We start from the raw sequence: 18,756 nt of genomic DNA, 5'->3' as shown, positions 1-18,756 counted from the left end.
TGGGTATAACACTCCTGTGACTTTGCTGGGGGCATCTTAAGATCATCATGGAGGATGTGTTTTTAACCTTCTGTGAAAAGTAAAGTCTGAAGTTCTGTGAAACTCGAGGGGTCCTGACCGTGCGAGTTCTTCCTTTATGCACAACAGATTTAACAAAAGGTAAATCTGGTGCAGAATCAGTCACGTGCGATATTATACCCAGTGGATTAAGCATAATTTATGATCCCACAAATGTGTCTTTTCATAATTATGTAATGTTTCACTTTTACCTAATGGTGGCAGTGTTTTCACACTGAATTAATTAATATTTTGCCCTCCACACCATAGATTACCGTTCACATTTTACTTCAAGATGTCAAGGTTTAATGGCTTTTTTACCCATCAGGATTCAGAAACTAATAGTTAAATATATAAAAGTAAAATAATGCTTTTTCTGATTCCAGTGAGTTGGAATAATTATAATTAGAGGTTACAAATGATCAGATAGCCATCACCTGGAAAGTTTAGTGCTGATTTATAGACTAATGGTTTTCAAATACAATCCAAATCTAATGTATTTATATAGCACATTTAAAAAGTGGAAAGTTTCCCCAAAGTGCTGTACAAAAATAAAACAAGATATAAAACAAAAGATAAAACCATTTACATTAAAACACGCACATGAAGGGAAAAAAAGCATATCAACTCACACCAGTCTAAATGCTACTGAAAAAAGTTGTTTTCAAAAGAGACTTAAAAGCAAGAAGCGAAGATGCCTGTCTAATATTCAAAGGCAACGTATTCCAAAGTTTGGGGCCCACAATTGAAAAAGCTCGTTCTCCTCTAAGTTTCAACCAGTTTTGGGGACAACCAAAAGCAGCAGGTCGGCTGATCTAAGGTCCTTCAACCCTTTAGATCAGTGTTCTAACTGTGGTTGGTCAACAGCATCAAAGGCTGCAGTAAGATCTAAAAGCACAAGAATTACAAAACTTCCACAATCATTTGCTAGAATTACGTAATTAAAAGCCCGTAAAAGTGTTGTTTTAGTGGAGTGTAGATGTTTAAAACCAGACTGAAAAAACACCATTAGTATCCAAAAACATAATCAGTTGGGAAAAAAAGATTTCTTCCAATAGCTTTGAAAGGAATGTGAATTTTGAGTCTAACATTTGAGCAAACCGAGACAGGGGTCAAGGTCAGTTTAAAGAGTGTGCCCCTGCTGATGTGTAGGGCTTTCTACAGTTAAAAGATTGAATAAGATTTAAAAACTCCTGAGCAAACGATCCATCAGGGGAACAGACGTGAATATTAAAATCACCAACTATTAAAATCCAATAACATTTAGTCACAATTTCAGCCAAAAACATGAAAAGTAATTGATAATATCTTTGTTAAACTTGATGATGGATTACTGCACACAACCAGTTGAGAGCCTCCCAGTTCAAATATGAGAAGTTCAAAGCTGGAGGGGGAAACTGGTACATGGAGTTGTTTGCTGTGAAAGTTATTTTAAAAACAGTCAATATTCCTCCTCCTCTACCTGATATCCTTAGAGCATTAAGAAATGAGCAGTCAGTGGGCAACAGTAGCCAGCAGGCTCACCTCCACCCAACCCCATCACATGAACCAGACAAGAGGCAACAGGATCCAGGAGATGCCCTGGGATGGAACAGACAATAACCAACTGGAGCAGCTTCTGAAGAAACACTAAGGCAAGGTTTAAACTTCACCAGCTGACCAGTACATTTACAGCATTAATGACGGTGTGTCGGGGCAGGTGGAAGCGCTCCACGTAGCAAGTAAGAACATCAGCCGGGGGTGGTGGATACTCTGTTCTTAACTCTTTCTGATTAGACCTTTCAAAACTTATGGCAAAAATATGAAGATCCAAAAGTTTTGGGGCATTCATACAACAGTTGTGAGTTGATTTTGTGGCAAGAACTGTCAGAAACAAAACAAACAATAACACAATTGACAGAAGCAGAAGGCAAGCCACACACACTGGTGCCATCTTGATTTTTTTCTGTATTTTGATTTTTATTGCTATTTAGTTCAACAATTTCCCCGGAGATCCACCAGGGGCAGCAGCTCAACATTTCCTTGACTAGAAATCAAATGAATGCAGCACTAATCTACACAATCACAACAACAACAACTGTTCTGTTTCAAAACGTTTTGAACTGTGTGGTTTTATCGCTCACAGGCAGCTGAGCTAAGCGTCTTGTTAACAGCTAACCAGCTCTGTTTGCTCTACTGACACATGAGGTCACGTCCCTGTCAGATGTTTCATGAACACAGAATAAAAATGGAGAAGGAAAGAAGCTTAGTGTGTTTTCATTCTGCTGTACAAACCAACAGCTCATGTGAAACAAAACACACATCTGTACAATAAACAAACACTCACTGCTGAACCAGTTTGACCAGGATACTGACACACAGACACACACAGACAAACACAGACACACACAGACACACACAGACAAACACAGACACACACAGACACACCTTGTCCACAAACACAGCTGCTGAGCATTTGATAAATAATCAGGATATTATTTAAATAATAATCAATAATAATAATAACTAATTGGAAAATTTTTGTTTTACTTTATTTTGAAACTTCTTCTGAGCCACATTTCCCACATTTCCCACACGGTCATATGAGCCTTCAAAGTTTCCCAGAATGCACTGGTTTACCCTGGACTTGTTTCTGTTCCTCACAGATGGTTCAGTTTATTAAAACTTTGATAAAAATTTTGTCTCTAGATTGTGACAGTTGTAGTGGGTGCTGTAAAAAATATTAATTTGGTTTCAGCTTTTCATTTTTTGTTGTTTAGTTTTTTTTTTAGTCATTGAAATTTTATAACTTGTGAAGTTCTGAGGGAACGAATCGTAAACGGTAAATGGTTCTTATGTAGCGCTTTGTACTCTGAGTAGAGTAATGAATGACGTCCATGACACAGACGACAGCAGAAACAACTGTGGTGGTTTTAAACAGAGTAAGTGTTTTATTCACATTTTCCATTCATGTTGTCTGAATATGTGATCAGACCTGCTGGATTTATGATCTTTTTTTTTGTTTGTTTGTTTTTTTCACATGAAAAAATGCATTCACTCAAGACAGTGGATGCATTTTGAACAGTCACTCTCTCGGGGTTTAGTTTCTATTCCCCTATTGTATGTGAAGAATTAAGAAAAGAGCTGTTTTTGTAAATAACCGTGTTGTACAGGACATGTACATGATGTTTAAATACATGTGACATTTGAATTTTACTCATTAGAATAAGTTGATTTCAATTCACATACACTACACAGACAGGATGTTGTTTCTACACATCAACCTGTTTTACTGAGACAAGTTCACTTCCTGTTACTTTGTAAATGTACTTGTTTGTTAAATATGTATGTAAAGCTGGAGAAGACAGGACTGTGGTTTCTAAAATATTACTATGGTCTTCAGTGGATTAACAGATTGGATACCAAAGGTAGGCAGAGTTCTCCTGAACAGCTGTGGTTTTATGGAGGCGACAGCTAATATTTTATTATGACGCACTTATATGTAGTTACCCAAACTTCTTCTTTCGTCAACACTTACGGGAAAGTCAACCAAGTAGCTCAAACACAGATGTCTTAATCAGTGACTTATTTAAATCTGAATTTAATCTTAGTCAGATTGAAACTCAACAACACACTCAGACATTTAGAAGACAGCAGATTATCACAACTAGATAACAGAGGAATGTTTGCTTTACTCTGATCAGTTTCTCTGTTTGTCGGTGTTTTTGTGTTTGTGTCTGTGGGTGAGATTTAACTGTTAGGAGTAGGAAGGTTTTATTTATGCCAGGTCCACAGAGGAAAAAAATCAATTTTTTAAAATCGTTTCTAGCTATTAACATACATTTTAACTTCTTTATAAAAGAGTAATCATATAAAACATATACATAAAATATAGACTTCACCTGCATATAGTCTTTGTGCTCTGGGTCAAAGTACAGGTGGAGTTACACATTAATCTGCTGTTTACAAAAGAACTTACCTTTTGAGATATCTTTGGTATTTATTTATTTTAATACGTCTCCCTGGTCATGAATTTAAACATCCACCAGGAGGTGCTGCAGCACCTGCTTCCCACAGCCTTGAGCTAAAATGTGTCCCTATTTAATTTCCACAAACTGAATAAAAAGGACTGAATGACCCAAAATAATTTACTGACAAGAAAAAGACCATAAAATGTTTCCCATCTAATCTTCACTCACTGTCAGCACAGAGAGAGGAAGTTAATATTTACTCAATTCTCTTTGTTACATTTTAACTTCTCTTCAAATTTCATCAAATTTTCCTGCTAAATTTTAATTGATCATGTTCAAATATTTCCTCAGAGGAGGAAAAATAAACAGGAAACAAATCAAACTTTTACATTTAAGGAAGCTGGAGGTTTAGTTTCTGTTTGTTGTCTTTAGCAAACTTTCTCAGATGATCATTTCAAAGGAGTTACTGATCATTTAATTCATTCAAAGTAAACAATAAGAAACTCGTCAAGTATTTAGTTTACCATCAAAACAAACACTAAATGGAAGAAAAATTTAACTTCAGTGAAATTTGAAATATTTAGATGTTGGCAGAAATAACCACAGGTGTGTCAGCTTTGACCTCTAAAATGATTTTACATCCAGACGAGAACAAAACAACAGAAAGAAAAATAATGGAGCTGCAAGTTTAAATAGAGCTGATGAATGTGCTGAACACCAAAGAGGAAATCTGATATGATTCACACACAGACACATGATTTTACTGCTGAACCAGTTTGACCAGGATACTGAGACACAGCTATTTACCATCAACACAGTGGTGCTGAGGATCAATAATTTCATCATTGAATAAATGACCTTGATTTATTGGTTTTACACATGTTGCATTTGAAAAGAATATTTAAGGTTTGTAAAATCTGTTTTTTAAACAGGTTGTGTCATGAGTTTTACTTTAGTAAATGTATTTAGTTACTGAAATAATCAGATTCAATTTCCTTTTTAATGGACAGTTTATGCTGGATCTCAGTGTAATGTTAAAATAATTATAATAATAATATATAGACCTTGTTACTTTGAACTAATGATCCTGATAATCAGTAACAGGATGTTTTTATTGTATTTGATTCTATTATATTCTAACAGACGGCAGGTGGAGCTAACCACAGCTATGTTCGCTCTAACAGGAGCTTTAGCTGCACTGAAGTGAAATCATTTCACAGTCAGACAGAGCATGAGCACAAAACAAGAACAGGACAGGAAAGAAAAGGTGGGCTTAGAATAAAAGCAGAAACAGTAACAGGCGCATCTGTTGTTTGTCAGTAAATGTGAGCGACACTCTGACAGGCTGTAACTTGTGCTGGACAGTCTCCTGTCCCACATGGTGAGACGCTGAATTATCAGAGCACAGATCAAACATCCAGAGCACCTCTGCTTGTTCCTGTTCATCACAGACATGAACCTGCTGAAGTTTACTCACATTATTATACATCATACTGATCCTCACACACTGACAGAAATCACGTTCTGTCTTCAGACTGTGACGGGTGGAGTGGGTTTCCAGCCCCCACCCGTGTGTACTTCAAGGACCTGAAAACATTTATTGTATTTCAGAGTTTCATTAAGATATTTGACAGAAAGATCAGCTGACTGTGAGGGCTCAGAGTCAGCTGTGACTTTGTATTTGTGGCATTTGTTTGTCAAATATGTGAGCCTCACAGCTGATAGGTGGAGGAATGTGGTTGCTAAGGTGACGCTGTGGGTGTTGATATCACAGATCTGAGGTGTGTCTGTTTAAAAACAGCTGATAAGAAAACACAGCTCAGTTTGTTCTCTGGATGTTTAGTACAGAGGTCCGTTTTTATTTATTTTTTATTTTTTTACATTTTTTAAATATTTTGATAATTTCTTTTTTCCATCATGATGATCAGAAAAGACTTTAAGGATTACAGAGTTCCTCCAGAAAAAAGTAAGTGTTTTAAAATGACATATTTGAGTATTTTGTACAAAGGTGGAAAAAGTTCTCTGCGGTTTTATGGAGGCTACAGCTAAATGCTGCCTCCTTCATAGTACAATATAGATTTTTATACAGTGACATCATTTTGAAGTCCTTTAGCTGATGATGGTCTTTAGTATGTAGCTGATGATTGATGATGAGGTTATGTTTGTGTTGTTCTGTGGAGATCATTCAAGAACTGAACCTGTTAAACACTCAGACCTGCTTCAGATTTCACCACTTTAGTTATGACGCACTTATTTATGGTCACCCTACAAAATGATGCAAGTGTGGAGTATGGATATGAGTATGAGTTAAAATAAAATATTTCAGCTTTATTTAAAACTCAAATTTAACAGACTGTTGTCATTTTTAAACTTTTTTTTAAAACTAAGGTTCTTTTATTCACTGAAAATACCAACAGACTCAGACTTTTAGAACAAACTAAGAGTCAGATCAGCAGAAACAAAAACACGAAAATGTTTCCTGTAACTGCGTCGCTCTGCTCGACTTTGCTGATTGTCGTTGTCTTCGTGTTTGTCTCTGCAGGTGAGATTTATAAACCAAACAGTGTTTCCCTCTCAGATGAAGAGGAATAAACATCAGTCTGGTTTACATCGTTCTTCCGAAACATGTAGTTTCATTTTAGTCAGTCATAGTCAGTTTTTGTTTGTTTGTGACGGCATCACGAGGTAATGTCTGTGTGGATTTGCCACAGAGACAAAGAAGTGTAATGTGTGTGTCAGTGTGATGTGTTGTAGTTTCAGGAGTCAGTATACAGCCTGGTGGTATAGAGTGGCATGTTTCACCCTAAAATGATCTCTTGCCACCTCTAGTGCCACTGTAGTTTTATATATGACTGACACTGACACTGTTGTTTACTAAGGTGTGGCAAGAGATTATTTTTAGGCTGGCACGTGCCACTCCATGCCACCTCTGTAGATCAGAGTTTTAAATGGTTGTACAAAGAAATGTCAAAATCATTGTTTACATTTTAATGCATGAATGTTGCATATGTGTAAAGAAATGCCTGTGATTTTGATTTCCATGCCACAAACATTTCATTACATCCAGCCCTGTATGCAGCTACAAAGCTTTTAGTTCAGTGTATACAAACAGCTGTAGCTCCATAAAGGCAGCATGCAGAGACTCACAGTGTCTTATAATGAGAGGCTGCTTTCTCTCAGCACGTTTTACTGTATAAATGTTTATATAACACAGATCCTGCCATTCATCTTATTTATTTTCTGTAACACCACAAGCAGTGAGTGTTTGTGGTCCTGACTCTGATTGGCTGCTATCAAAGTGAACAGTTGTACTTTAACTTTTAACCTCTCTGCTCTGTTTTGTTTCATCTTTCAGACCAGAAAAACATCACAGCTGAGTCTGGACAGGACGTCACTCTGACATGTCGAGTTACAAACAACAACAACATAGTTGTGAACTGGAGCAAAGCTGACCTGGGAGATGAATATGTCCTTTTGTACTGGGATGGTCACTTTGTTCCAGACAACCAGCATCCATCTTTTAAGAATCGGGTGGATCTGCAGGACAGACAGATGAAGGATGGAGATGTGTCTTTGATGATACTGGAACATACGAGTGTCATGTCGTCATGAGAGGAACAAACATAAGGTAGTTGATGACCCTATCAACATCATTGAGTGTTTGTGGATGTAGGCGGAATTTAACAGTTAGAGAGCAAACAGTGTTTATGTCTGAAATACATATTTGCGTCGTTTACGAGTTGATATCTCTCAAAGAAATCATTACTACCTTTACCGCCCTAATAATGACGTCACTCTAACGCGACTTCCTTAAGATATCTAAAGTGTGGCGTTTGAACGAGTGGCTGAAAAACAAATGTTTGAGCTTTATTTAAACCTCAAATTTAATCTAATGTAGTCAGTTTTAAAACTCTAGTTTTGTTATTAACTGAAAATATCAACAGTCACCGATAGTTAGAACAAACTAAGAGTCAGATCAGCAGAAACAAGAACCCGGAAATGTTTCCTGTAACTACGTCGCTCTGCTCGACTTTGCTGATTCTCGGTGTCTTCGTGTTTGTCTCTGCAGGTGAGGTTTATAAACCAAACGGTGTTTCCCTCTGAGATGAAGAGGAATAAACATCAGTCTGGTTTACATGTTACTTCCCAAACAATTAGTTTCTGAGCGTCTGTTTGCGTGAAGGCATCACGAGGTCTGGTGGTGTCTGTGGATTTACCCGCTTGGTCAGCGATGCTGTTTACAGCACTGAGACAAAGAAGTGTAATGTGTTTGTCTGTGTGATGTGTTGTAGTTCCAGGCATCAGTATACAGCCAGGGGCAGATCTACAGAGGTGGCATGTGCCACAGTAAAATGATCTGTTGCCACCCCGAGTGCCACCGTAGTTTTGTATGTGACAATGTTGTCAGTTAAGGGGGAGAAAGAGACCAGCTGGAGGGGGAGGGGAGAGGTGAAGCTGGTGGTTGTGAGTCTGTGAAAGTGAATCCTGCCGGTGCCATAGCTGTGAAAACGTACTTAGTGCAGACACAAAACGTCCATCAGCTTCAAAGTGTGTCAGAAAAATTTCCACATGATGACTGATGGATGAGAGAGGTCCCATTTTTGTTGTTGTGCACAAATCATTGAACAACACAAACACTTAGAGCTGCTTTCAGTGCTGCCTGTTTTGTTACTGCACACATTTCTGATGGTCCTACAGTCCAACGTAGCAAACATCTCCCTGAAGCCTCTTCCTTAGAGACCAAAGGTTTGATCAGAGCGAGCAGCTGAAAGGACACATCTATGAATGCAGTCAGAGACTTTCTCACAACCTCACACTTCATCTGATCACATTTAGACTCAACTTTAAAATAAGATTTTAATTTTCAGCTTTGTTTTTGATGCCATCGTCGTGTTTGTCACATTAAGCAGGTCAGATATAGCTGTTAGAAACCAAACACAGTTTCCACTATGTATGTGAATGAGACATGAACCTGGGTGGACACTTAACATCTGTAATCCAGCTGTGACAGAGACAAAGAAGTGTAATGTGTGTGTCAGTGTGATGTGTTGTAGTTTCAGGAGTCAGTATACAGCCAAGGACGCATCTACAGACGTGGCATGGAGTGGCATATGCCACTCAAAAATAGTTATCTTGCCACTGTAGTTGTGCCATAGTAGTTTTATTATGTGACATTTTTTTTTAATTTAAATGAGCTAGCATCAACACGTTGAACCTAGCTTCTATTAATGCTGAATTTAAATTGTAAAACTGAATATATTTCACATTGTTATCCTCCCCTCCACCTGGCTTTATTTCTTCTTGTCAGTAGCAACCTTCATATGATTGTGCCACACACACAGTTCAGTGTATACAAACAGCTGTAGCTCCATAAAGGCAGCATGCAGAGACTCACAGTGTCTTATAATGAGAGGCTGCTTTCTCTCACACATTATGGTCACTTATTATCAGCACGTGTTTCACTGTATAAATGTTTATATAACACTGATTCTTACATTCATCTTAATCTTAATTATTTTATATAATACTACAAGCAGTAAGTGTGTACTCTTCACTCTGAATAGCACACGTGTTTGTTTGTGGAAGCTGCAGGAACTGTGCAGTTGTTCTCAAATGATCTTGCTGTTGTTAAAGCGTTGAGTGCGAAGAACTGAGATGTCTGTGAGTGCACAGAGCAGAGATCTGAGCAAGAGCAAATGCTAACGACTCAGTGAGAGGTGCTGTTATTGTGTGTGTATATGGATAATAGCAAACACTAAAATAAATTTCTTGCATGCAATTAAACTTAAACACTCAAAATAAATTTCTTCTCAAAATGCAACATTTGCGCTTTTTTTTTTTTCTTCTTCTTCTTTGTACGCACACTCAGAATAGAGGCACTAAAATAACGCCATAATTGCCTGCTCTGGAGGTGAACAGTTGGACTTTGACCTTTAACCTCTGTGCTCTTCCTCTTTTAGACCAGCAAATCATCAGAGCTGAATCTGGACAGAAGAATGTCACTCTTCCATGTCGAGCTCCAAACAACAGCAGCAGCATCACAGGTGTAGAGTGGAGCAGAGCTGACCTGGGAGATGAATATGTGCTTTTGTACCGGGATGACCAGCTTGATCCAGACAACCAGCATCCATCTTTTAAGAACCGGGTGGATCTGCAGGACAGACAGATGAAGGATGGAGATGTGTCTTTGATTCTGAAGGATGTGATGATTAATGATGCTGGAACATACAAGTGTGAGGCCTTCATTAGAGGAACAAACGTGAGGAAGAGAGCTAATCTAGTTGGTGAACCCATCAGTATCGTCACACTGAAAGTTGCTCCTCCAGGTGAGTGAGTAGAGTTGAGTGTGTGTGTGATCAGAGGTGAAGCTGCTTCCTGGTTGTTGATGTTTGTTTCTAAAGATGTTGTTGATGAGACTTTGTAGAAAGCAGCTGGTCTGAGTGATGTGATCAGAGTGCAGTAGATAATGTCTGACAGCAGTTTGAAGAGGAAATGGATTCTGTTCTGTTCTTCACTCATCACCTACCTGACAGCTGACACCTCACACCTGTTTCTCACCTGCAGGAGGATCTGTTGGACTGATCGTCGGTCTGAGTGTTTCTGCTGTGCTTCTTGTTGCTGCTGCTGTTGTTGGTTTTCTGATCTACAGAAAACATAAACGACAGAACCGAGATTTTAACTAACATCCTGATGAACATCAGCAAGTTTGAAATGTCTCAGAGCTTCTGTCATGTTGATGCTGGGTAAGAGAAGCCTACATTAAGGCAGAAAGGCAGCAAAACCACACTGAAGAAACTTAAACACTAGAGTCAAAGTAGAAAACCAGAAGAGTTGCTTCATTCCAAAGAGATTCCACAGCTAAATAAAAGCTAATGTTCCAAAAGTACAAAGGAATAAAAATGAAAAATCAATTATTAAAAGTTGCAGGTTAAAATTAAATAAATCATATTGTCCTACATCTGTGGGAGAGTCCTAAGAAATTAAACCCAAAGTCATCCAGGAAGGATCACTTTTTTTTACATTTTTAATCAGCAGGCTGAGAAGTTGGCAGAAGAAGTTACTGAATAATGTTGGAAAAAGTGTTAAAGCAGTTACACCTTTACTGTTTTTAACATCTATTGTTATGTATTTACTTCTAACACTGAACATTTTTCACTTCTGATGTATTGGACAATTATTGTTAATAGTAGTTCAGTTTTGATGATGTGAGGTTTCAAACACACACAGGTCTTCATCATTTGATTGTATGTTGTATATTTTTTTAATATTTTAATATTGTATATTGTTGTTCTGAGGCAGCTAAATTAGTTTGTGGAGAAAAAACGTCAGATTTGTGTTTGCGAGGTTAGTCGCTCATATTATTCTTTACATTTCTGTAGGACATGCATGAGCTCATATTTTCAAACAATAATTAAGACATCTTAAAATGAATACAAATACATTTCAGTGTTTTCCCAAACAACATTTTCTGTTTCCGATTGAACTTGTTTGAAGCAAAATTTTATTTCCACTAATGTCAGGAATTTACTTTTTTATGGTTTGTTTCTCATCAGTTTTCAGAGTTCAGTGTTACAGGTTCAGCCACTGTTTTTAAAGTCAGACTTGTTCTGTGAGGTTTGAACCACAAACTGATCCTCATGCGCAGATCAGCTGTTACTTAATTACAGACACTAACTGATCAATCATCAGTCTGATGGTGCTCATTTGGCAACTATAACTCAATGAATGTTCTGACAGTGTCATGAAAGCAAAGATGAAATCATTTCTGTAATTCCTTTTAAAAATCAGATGTTTCCTTTGATCTCTGAAGATTTATTTATTGTTGTTTGTGTTCTTGTTGTTACTGCAGTGGAAATATTTCAAGAGCTAATAATTTTTTTTACATAAAATAGCACTGAATAGTTGTTTTGTGTCTATTGATGTGTTTTCTGTGGCTGTAAAAAAATTTTTTATATCACTTTAATCTTGCTGTCGACATAATTGATGCAGAGTTTATCTCAGCTGGAGTCCAAATAGAGCAGATAAAACATCCAAGAATATCCCTCAAATAATCCTGAGGTTGTTTAGTTGCATCTCCAGCTAAACAAAAACAAAACTGAAGTAATAGTCTTTGGTGCCAAAGAAAAACGATTACAGGTCACCAGAGAACTTCAATCTCTACACCTAAAAACCACAAACCAGGCGAGAAATTTGGGTGTAGTGATGGATGCAGACCTGAACTTAGAAAAACACATTAAGACAATAACAAAATCAGCTTACTATCACCTCAAGAATATTTCAAGGACAAAAGATCTGATGTCTCAACTTTAGTAGGCTTGATTACTGTAACAGCATCTTTACAGGTCTACCTAAAAAATCAGTCAGACAACTACAGCTCATTCAGAGCTCTGCTGCTCGAGTCCTCACTAAGACCAAAAAAGTGGACCACATCAGTCCAGCTCTGAGGTCTTTACACTGGCTGCCTGTCCGTCAGAGGATAGACTTTAAAGTTCTGATGGTTTAGGACCAAAATACATCAGTGACCTCCTGACCCAGTATGAACCTTCCAGATCCTTCAGGTCATCTGGATCCGGTCTTTTATCAGTTCCCAGAGTCAGAACCAGACACGGAGAAGCTGCATTCAGCTTTTATGCTCCTTATATCTGGAACAAACTCCCAGAAAGCCTCAGATCAGCTGAAACACTCAGTTTATTTAAATCCAGGTTGAAGACTCACCTGTTCTCAGCTGCATTTGAATAAAGCACCAAATCCACACTTTTAAGCTTAAATTACAAAACTTACATTTTAACTACTGATTTTATCTGTTTTGTTTGTTTGTCTTAATCAATTTTAAATCATGCTTTTTATTTGTTTTTGTTTCTAATGTCTCTGTAAAACACTTTGAATCACCTTGTTGTTGAATTGTGCTATACAAATAAACTTGCCTTGCATCACTCTGAGGTCCCATCAGAAGATCAGTAAGTGTTTTAAATGATTTCCAGAACAGCTGTGGTTTTAAGGAGGCTCCAGCTAAATGCTGCCTCCTCTATAGTACAATATACATTTTTATACAGTGACGTCATTTTGAGGTTAGTGCCTTTGCCTCACAGCAAGAAGACCCTGAGCTTAAAGTGACCAACTGGCCCAGGGGCCTTTATAGTCTGCATGTTCTCCCCGTGTATGTGTGGGTTCTCTCCAGGTACTTCCCCCACAATCATAGACATACAGTTAGTGGGGCCATACGTGTGAATGTGAGTGTGAATGGTTGTCTGTCTCTCTGTGTTAGCCCAACAATTGACTGGTCACCTGCTCAGGATGTTCTCGCCTCTGCCCCTATGAGAGCTGGGCTCCATTTAATTTGAGTAAACACAAGTTTATTATGGAATGCAAATGATCAGTGTGATGTTCCTGCTCAAGCATCACTGATGATCTTCTTGTATCCATGTTAGTGTTTAAAGTCCAACATCTCCCTCTAGTGGCCATATATGAACATGTGTGAGGATGGTGTTAATGTAAAATGTGAATCATAGTGTTCCAGTCAGTCATCAGTGTGTCTCTGCACAGCTGTAATTAAAATGTGTTCAGAGGGCCTCAGTGTCTGAATGGTTCCAGTTCAGCTCCATAACAGCAGCGTTCCTGGTTTGATTCCTGTGTTTCAGCTCATATCTGCCTCTCTCACTGGGGGATGTAACTACATGGAAAGGAAATACTTCTCAAAAAGAAGAACAGAATTGTGATTCATTGTTTTTTGTTTCTAAAATAAAAGTGCAGTGTTACAATGTGCCCTTAGATATATGTTTAAATTATTTTATAACGTAATTGTTAAAAAAAAGAAAAAAGTGAGTTTCCCACCACTCTCTTTGAACCAATAGAAAGCTGGTGCTCAGAGGAAGAGGGCGGGCTTTACTTGGTGTCAGTGACAGAAATGAAAAAAAGCTCAAATGAGTGAGAAGGACGATGAAGGAAACATCTGTGCTGTGTCTGCTCTGTAAGTAGAATCTCTGTGTTTGTTTGAATTCTTGTACTTTGACTGTCTGCTCTCCTGATAACTGATGATGGAGGAGAAGACATGAAAAACAAATCAGGCTGAATTCAAGTTCAAAACACCACGAGGACCAACTGCAGGTCTGAACTGACTCTTTATCTTTGCTCAGGAGTCGAGGAAACGCTGTAGAGGATATTTTGTGTATACTTGCTGTAAACATTATAACCAAGGTAAAAGCTGAGCCCAAACTGTGTAAACATGTTTGTCAGTAAAAAGGTTCCTCCAAAAAAGTATAAAAAGATTTTAAAATTAGACCTAAAAGCACAGGTGTCAGAGAGGTGCTGTGGTTTGTGACTGTGTGATGCATGCAGAGCGTGGACTCAGCAGACAGACTGCTTTATTAGGTGGAAACTGTCAAGTTTAAACAAAATATAAGGCAGACTGACTGAAAAAAAACAAACAAACATGGATTAACTGACAGACAGCACACAGCATGAAGCAGATCAGGATAAGGATTGATTAAAGGGGATTGATTAAAAATCAGGGGTTAAATATACACATGAGACATGTTTGGTTAACTGGTGATTCTAAACCAGCTGTAGGTGTGAATGTTAGCCTGTGATGGATGGATGACCTTTACCCTGGGAAAACTGGAAGGGATGGATGATGATGATGATGATGATTATGATACTTCCAACAGCAGCTTTTTAGCTGTTGATCAAACTTTATTGAAACATTGATTTGTCTCTGTTATGACCCAGCTCTGCTAGGGAGTCAGAGGAGTTAAAAAGTTTTGTTACAAAAAACTAAAGAATAATAGAGGCATTTACTACAAACAAATAACCAATGCAAAAACAACTTGCTTGCTTAAAGCCTGTAGAAATCAAAACTAGCCTCACAGGATGTAACACAACCAGCATTATTCAAGATCACAATTTAAACAAAGCTCACAGAGAGAAGCACAGACTGCACACTCAGTTCTAAACAACAGTGCCTGAATCAATGCTCTTCAGCATTGTAAAGACACGGGTGTGTCAGATCAGCCATTGATTGGTCCCTTTTTCTGGAGGTGCAAACCACAGGTTCCCAGTCAGCCAATCGTCTGCGGATGTTGCCACACTTGAATTTGCTTGAAGGAAGGCTGGCCAGGGGCCATGACAGTCTAGATCTGTTTTATGCCATTTCTTTTAATTTGTCTTCATTTCCACAACTCCCTGATCCTAGTTCTCTTGATTTTTCTTATAATTTTATTTTCTTTCTCAGTGTTTTCCAAAGTGCTTGGTCAGAAGGAGTTGTTGATTTTGGGGGTTTCTCAGCATTATTGCATTACAAAGCTAAGAACCTTCAGCCCACTGTTGTTGTGATTTGGCATTATGAACACAATTAAATTGATCTGAATTAAATTTAAGAGTGAATTGATCCTGGCTGGCTCCCTTCTTCCAAGGCCAGGGGCTGTAACAGTCTAGTGCCATGTCCTAATTCAGAGGCTGCATCCTTTGGGGGGCACATTTGAAGACCAATTACATCATAGTGACGCGACGAAGGCTGTCCAAATTCGAGGGCTGCTTCAAATGCGGCCGACTTCGTGGACCAGCCTATCCCAGAATTCAAGCAGCCCAGCCAATTCCAGTTCCCAACAATGGCGGCAGCTACTTAGTTTTAATATTACTCTTATTTCTCTTTTCAACACTTTATTAATTGAAGTAGTATTTATAATATTTTTATAATAATATAAAAATACTTTTCAAATGCGGCAATGGCATAGGCAAAAGAGTTTGAAATATTATTCTTTCTGGGTCACAAAACAAACTTTTAACATATTTTCAGGCGAGAAAGTAGCTGTGTAAACCTCAAATATCTGCTCAGTTTATCAAGACACCACATATTTGCAAAAGTACTCCGACTTTTTCGGAGACGTCTTTACCCGCTAGCTCAATAGCTAGCTGGAAAGTCAAGGCTCACTAGAGCTGGTGAGAACACTGGACTCACATCATTTTCAGATCCCAGGTCTTTCATTACTCAGGTTAAACATGATCTATAAGTCACTTAGATAACTTACAAATGTTATTGTTTGGCTTTTTTCAGTGTTTTATTTGTTCCGGAGTAATTTGGCTGAGATTAAAGTTCTAGTCTTCACACAGCGGAATAAACATCAAACAGAAAACATATTAAACAGAAGTGTGAGATGCTCGAGAATATACTCCAGTGTCCTGTTATATTTTAGTGAGCAAGGAGCAGATAGCAGAGTTCATTAAACTCCACCAAGACAGTAGTGATGCATATCTAAAGGCTAGGCTGTCCCATTTCAAAGGACCTAGCCCACGTAGACTGCGAAGGCCAGGGCTTTTTAAGGATGCACCCCCGAATTGAGACATATTATACATCTGTTTTATATTATTTCCTTTATATTGTCTTCATTTCCACAACTCCCAGATCCTAGTTCTCTCTATTTTCCTTATTTAAGTTTTTTTCATTCCAGTGTATCCAAATTGCGCAGTTGTGAGGAGTTGTTTGATTTGGGGAGTTTCTCAGCATTATTGTAGGGTCTTCATCTTACAAAACAAAGAACTTTCAGCCGACCGTTGTTGTGATTTGGCATTTTAAACAAAATAAAATTGAACTGAATTAAAATTTAAGTCAATATATGGTGTGAGGATTATTCATTTATAAAGGAATTTAAAAAAAAAAAATACACTCAACTGGCAGAGAGTGCTGTTGGAGTTGTTCTTTATGTTCACCTCAAATCAACCTGAGTGTCATTTCTCTTTAGTTCTGATCTCACTGCTGAGCTGCACAACAAACCAAGGTCAGTAACCTTCTTCTGTCACAGTTTAAACCTGAGAAATGCTCACTGATATGACCTGATTGGGTTCATGTTTGTCAACGCAAACTTCATGCGCTTCATATCTTAATACAACACCTCAAGGTGTTGCCACACTTGAAGCATCCACACTGACAAGGATGCCTCCTGGGTGAGGTGTTCCGGGCATGTCCCAGTGGGAAGAGGCCCCGGGGCAGACCCAGGACACACTGAAGAGATTGTATCTCTCAGCTGGCCCGGAGACACCTTGGTGTTTCCCCAGACAAGCTGGAGGAGCTGGCTGGGGGGAGGGAGGTCTGGGCTTCTCTGCTTAGGCTGCTGCCTCTGCGACCCAGCCCTGGATATGTGGAAGAGGATGGATGGATGGATAGACTTCATGTTTGCAGATGTAAAATCTCAGAAATAAAATAAATGAAGTCTAACAGATCATCACTTTTTCATTTTAACCCTCACAGCTCGTCTGACTGTGAGTCCCAGCAGCTCTCAGTTCATTAAAGGAGACTTTGTGTCTCTGAGCTGGGAGGAGGACGACAGCTCTGCTGGATGGACTCTGAGGAGAAACACAAGCAAACAACAGAGGACTCAGTGTGGAACACATGGGTGGGGAAAACCAGCTGGTTCTTCCTGTAACATCACTGTGATGTCTCATGACAGTGGAGTTTACTGGTGTGAGTCCAGAGAGGGTCCCATCAGTAACATGGTTAACCTGACAGTCACTGGTAAGCTGAGTGTGTGGAGTTAGTGTTGATGAAGCTGTGTGTAAATGGATGAAATGCTGTAGTTTGTCTCTGTGTTGAGGTGGATCAGTGATCCTGCAGAGTCCTGTCCTCCCTGTGATGGAGGGAGATGACGTCACTCTGCTCTGTAAAACAAAGACCACTCCCTCCAACCTCCCAGCTGCTTTCTATAAAGATGGCTCCCTCATCAGGAAGCAGCCTACAGGTCACATGACCATCCAGCATGTTTCCAGGTCTGATGAAGGCCTCTACAAGTGTGACATCAGCGGTCATGGAGAGTCTCCATCCAGCTGGATCACTGTCACAGGTGACACACTCACCTGTCTGTGTTTCTGCAGCTTTCAACATTCACAATGTGACGACAACTTAATGACTGTGTTTGCTTTATTTCAGGGGAACACACCACCACACCTCCACCTACATCCACACCTCCACCTACATCCACACCTCCTCCTGGTTCCATCTCCATCACTCTTCCTCCATCACTCTCTCCTCCTGTTCTCTCTGTGTTGTCATGTGTTGGATCAGTGTGTGTTGTGGTTCTACTGGTGTTACTGGTTCTGCTGGTGAGACGACGTGTTCACAGGAAATCTGAAGGTGAGACCCAGATGACTGCATTTTAGACATGTAAGGTGTTTTAAATATATATTGAAATTGTTTTTATATACATTATCTACATTGTGTGTGTACTTTTTGATACTTTAAGGCTCTGTTTAGACTCCTTACAGTAACATATTTCACTGTTACATTTTAAACATTGCAAAAGATCACAGTGAACCTGCAGAAGATGACAACATGCACAGAGATACGACAATATCAAATCATCAACAACAACCAATCAGAGGTAATATTGGGTGTGTGGTCAAATGTGATTTAGAAAGTAGAAACAGTGCTGACATTTTTAAAAAGCTAGGAAACGTTTAAATATACTGTAAAAGAACATCTGTTCTAGGTAAATAACATATATTAAAATCTTAGATTTAAAACTGGTGAGTGAAATTTTAACTGTTGAAGCTCCAACATTACAAACACAGTCCAGAAGTCAAGTTCAGGGACTCCAATTAGCTGAGCAGAAACGTAGCAGACAGCTAGCAGCTCTTCCACCTTTGTCCCGAGGCACATGTCTGTCAAAGAGGCCCCATAATATTGGTATTAATTAATTAAGGTCAAGTGGCCCATAGTGTTGTATTTTAAAAAGGCGCTTCGCAATCGAATCACTCCGTGCTT

At 38.7% G+C, this 18,756-nt stretch overlaps 4 protein-coding genes across 4 annotated transcripts in view; 3 read left to right on the top strand and 1 right to left on the bottom strand.

The window, feature by feature from the left end:
• The window catches only part of LOC118455924 (uncharacterized), a 34,208-nt gene extending 21,004 nt beyond the window's left edge, over positions 1-13,204 (bottom strand). Inside the window, exons 1-2 of the mRNA XM_087838118.1 lie at positions 13,095-13,204; positions 10,566-10,650 (exon numbers count right to left, since the gene is read on the bottom strand). Of these exons, the coding sequence (XP_087694244.1) occupies positions 10,566-10,650; positions 13,095-13,204 (195 nt within the window). The remainder of the gene's footprint in view (positions 1-10,565; positions 10,651-13,094) is intronic.
• Positions 1-18,756, top strand: part of LOC148103474 (butyrophilin-like protein 2) — a 47,966-nt gene that overhangs the window by 16,318 nt on the left and 12,892 nt on the right. The window lies entirely within an intron of this gene.
• On the top strand, positions 7,968-11,056 carry LOC148103476 (coxsackievirus and adenovirus receptor homolog). The gene is made up of 3 exons (XM_087838851.1): positions 7,968-8,076; positions 9,968-10,333; positions 10,572-11,056. The coding sequence occupies exons 1-3, from the start codon at positions 8,007-8,009 to the stop codon at positions 10,688-10,690; spliced, it is 555 nt and encodes a 184-aa protein (XP_087694977.1). The 5' UTR covers positions 7,968-8,006; the 3' UTR covers positions 10,691-11,056.
• LOC148103475 (Fc receptor-like protein 4) lies at positions 13,871-17,899 on the top strand. The gene is made up of 5 exons (XM_087839484.1): positions 13,871-13,974; positions 16,742-16,777; positions 17,248-17,511; positions 17,591-17,836; positions 17,868-17,899. Exons 1-5 carry the CDS (start codon positions 13,944-13,946, stop codon positions 17,897-17,899), a joined length of 609 nt encoding a protein of 202 aa, XP_087695610.1. The 5' UTR covers positions 13,871-13,943.

The sequence above is a fragment of the Neolamprologus brichardi genome, chromosome 3, assembly GCF_056152115.1.
Source record: "Neolamprologus brichardi isolate AB-2024 chromosome 3, ASM5615211v1, whole genome shotgun sequence".
In the NCBI taxonomy this organism is placed as follows: Eukaryota; Metazoa; Chordata; class Actinopteri; order Cichliformes; family Cichlidae; genus Neolamprologus; species Neolamprologus brichardi.
This window is presented reverse-complemented; position numbering and strand designations above follow the sequence as displayed.

Bases quoted from the DNA above. Each gene is read 5' to 3' on its own strand.
- LOC148103476 (XM_087838851.1), top strand. From the start codon at position 8,007: ATGTTTCCTGTAACTACGTCGCTCTGCTCGACTTTGCTGATTCTCGGT. The intron at 8,077-9,967 runs GTGAGGTTTATA...TTCCTCTTTTAG, and splicing joins CTTCGTGTTTGTCTCTGCAG to ACCAGCAAATCATCAGAGCT. The intron at 10,334-10,571 runs GTGAGTGAGTAG...TCTCACCTGCAG, and splicing joins ACTGAAAGTTGCTCCTCCAG to GAGGATCTGTTGGACTGATC.
- LOC148103475 (XM_087839484.1), top strand. From the start codon at position 13,944: ATGAAGGAAACATCTGTGCTGTGTCTGCTCT. The intron at 13,975-16,741 runs GTAAGTAGAATC...ATTTCTCTTTAG, and splicing joins ATCTGTGCTGTGTCTGCTCT to TTCTGATCTCACTGCTGAGC. The intron at 17,837-17,867 runs GTGACACACTCA...GTGTTTCTGCAG, and splicing joins CAGCTGGATCACTGTCACAG to CTTTCAACATTCACAATGTG.